This window comes from Myotis davidii, unplaced genomic scaffold (assembly GCF_000327345.1).
Source record: "Myotis davidii unplaced genomic scaffold, ASM32734v1 scaffold681, whole genome shotgun sequence".
In the NCBI taxonomy this organism is placed as follows: domain Eukaryota; kingdom Metazoa; phylum Chordata; class Mammalia; order Chiroptera; family Vespertilionidae; genus Myotis; species Myotis davidii.
This window is the reverse complement of record NW_006291551.1, coordinates 1,286,770-1,289,617: the sequence shown is the minus strand read 5'-3', so window position 1 is coordinate 1,289,617 and position 2,848 is coordinate 1,286,770. Positions and strand designations below refer to the sequence as shown.

The 2,848-nt window shown below is 37.9% G+C and overlaps 1 protein-coding gene across 2 annotated transcripts in view; it reads left to right on the top strand.

Annotated features, from left to right (window-relative positions):
- Positions 1-2,205, top strand: part of ZNF565 (zinc finger protein 565) — a 39,624-nt gene extending 37,419 nt beyond the window's left edge. For both annotated transcript variants that reach the window (XM_006765047.2, XM_006765046.2), the window contains exon 5: positions 420-2,205. In XM_006765047.2, the coding sequence (XP_006765110.1) occupies positions 420-1,690 (1,271 nt within the window). In that variant the 3' untranslated portion in view covers positions 1,691-2,205. The remainder of the gene's footprint in view (positions 1-419) is intronic.
- The last annotated feature ends 643 nt before the right edge of the window (positions 2,206-2,848 follow it).

Below are 2,848 nucleotides of genomic sequence, written 5' to 3'. Positions count from 1 at the left end.
CCCGCACAAATTTCATGCACTGGGCCACTAGTGATGGTATAATGAGCTTTGGGGTCTTTCTCTGGTCAGTTTTTCCTCAATCTCAGATTGATCTGGTTTTAGCCAGTTCTTGTTATTGCTGACTTCTGCACCAGTGCAGGACTTTCCTGCCATAAACTATTTCCCATGATCATGCGTGGAGGCTGGGGCTCTGGTGAGAGGATCTGACACTATGGTCCTGTGATGTCCACTCCTACTTCCTCACTCCACTTAGTGAGTTTCCCTAATTTCTTTCTATCCTGTCTCAATATAAGCTATTCACCTTTTATGGTTATTTTCTTTTATGTCTCTAGTCTACTGTAGAATTTTTTTATTTCTTTTAGACCAAAAGAACAACTTGTATTCATTTATATGTGTATATATATATATATGTTTTTCAGACTTGGAGTCCAGGTGTGAGAAATTTCCACAAAAAGATATTTTTGAAGTAGAGACATTCAATTGGGAGCTAATGGAAAGCCTTAAATGCTGTGGTTTTGAGAGCTCTAGTTTTAGAGAAGACTGGGAATACAAACGCCAGTTTGAAAGACAACAAGTAAACCAGGAATGCTATTTCAAGCAAGTAAAAATAACATATGAAAACATACCCACTTTTGAACATCATGCATCCCTCACTCTACATCAGAGCAATGAGACTGGAAAGAAACTGATTGAATGTAATGAATGTGGGAAAGCATTTAGCCGTGGCTCACACCTTATTCAACATCAGAAAACTCATTCTGGTGAAAAGCCCTTTGAATGTAAGGAATGTGGAAAGGCCTTTAGTCGAGCCTCACACCTTGTTCAGCATCAAAGAATCCATACAGGTGAGAAACCTTATGACTGTAAGGAATGTGGGAAGGCCTTTGGTCGTACTTCAGAACTTATTCTACATCAGAGACTTCATACTGGTGTCAAGCCCTATGAATGTAAACAATGTGGAAAGACCTTTAGACAGCATTCACAACTTATTCTGCATCAAAGAACCCATACAGGTGAGAAACCTTATGTATGTAAAGACTGCGGGAAGGCTTTTATTCGTGGCTCACAACTTACTGTTCATCGGAGAATTCATACAGGTGCTAGACCCTATCAGTGTAAAGAATGTGGGAAGGCCTTTAGACAGCATTCACAACTTACTGTACATCAGAGAATTCACACGGGGGAGAAACCCTATGAATGTAAGGAATGTGGAAAGGGCTTTATTCATAGCTCAGAAGTTACTCGACATCAAAGAATTCATTCTGAGGAGAAACCTTATGAATGTAAAGAATGTGGAAAGGCCTTTAGACAGCATGCACAGCTTACTCGACATCAGAGAGTTCATACTGGTGACAGACCCTATGAGTGTAAGGACTGTGGGAAGGCCTTTAGTCGTAGTTCATACCTTATTCAACATCAAAGAATCCATACAGGTGACAAGCCCTACAAATGTAAGGAATGTGGGAAAGCCTTTATTCGTGTTTCACAACTGACGCATCATCAGCGAACCCATACTTGTGAGAAACCCTATCAATGTAGGGAATGTGGAATGGCCTTTATTCGCAGTTCACAACTTACTGAACATCAGAGAATTCATCCTGGTATCAAGCCTTACGAATGTAGAGAATGTGGACAAGCCTTTATTCTTGGTGCACATCTCATTGAACACTACAGAACCCATACTGGTTAGAAAGCTTTTAATATTAGGGATGCAGGAAAGCCTTTAATGGAGTTCACACCTGACTTAATATTAGATAATGCCTAATGTAGTATAATATCAGAAAACCTTCATTTGTCACTTCCATTGTGGAACATCAGACAACTCATACCAGAAGAAAAGTCAATAAACATGGGAATTCTTTTTGCCTCAAAATCACTGTTTACTATATATCAGAGAACTTATGGTGAAAAAATATTAATATGAATGTAAAGTCCTTCTTACCATTCAAAATGTATCAACCTTCTGAGAATTCCTAAGAGAAAATAACCCAATTAAAATATTTTGTGAATGTGCCTTTTGTCGTAGCATATACCTTACTTAGCATTATCTCATTTCTACCAGTTACTGATGGTATATCATTGGGCAAATTATGCAATCTCTCTGTTCCTCAGTGTACTTGTTTTTAAGCAATGGTAATTATACCTACCTAATAGAGTTTTTGTGAGGACTGTCCGATATTTTAAATAAAGCCTGTGTTGAATAAATATTAGTTATTATCATTAGTTAACAGTCTTACTGTTAAGGAACATGTGAGAAGAGGGCCTTCTGAATGAATATCAAATATCAGAAAGTCCTCATAACTTGTGATAATTCATTCTGAAAAACAGTAAAGTATAATTATCATGAGAAGTTACTTCACTTAAAAGATTAGAAATTCATATTAGTCCTAGGTGCCTATAGCTACCTATTCATAGGAGCAAAGTCAATAGAGCATGGTCTCCCATCTTTTATCTGAAGAAAAAAAAAAGTAAGCCCTAGCTGGTTTGGCTCGGTGGATGGAGCGTTGGCCTGCAGACTGAAGGGTCCCAGGTTCAGTTCCAGTCAAGGGCACATGCCTGGGTTGCGGGCTCAATCCCCAGTGTGGGGCATGCAGGAGGCAGCCGATCAATGATTCTCTCTCAACATTGATGTTTCTATCGCTTTCTCCCTCTCCTTTCCTCTCTGAAATCAATAAAAATATATTTTTTAAAAAAGCAAAAAAACAAAAATCAGAAAATTAAAAGTTAACAGAAAAGTAGCCAAAAGAAACCTGCCATTTAGAAATCTAAAACCACAAGTACTGTATATCTTTATTTCAAGAAAAATAAAAACTAAATGTACAAACTAGAAATGAATGACAGTGAATTC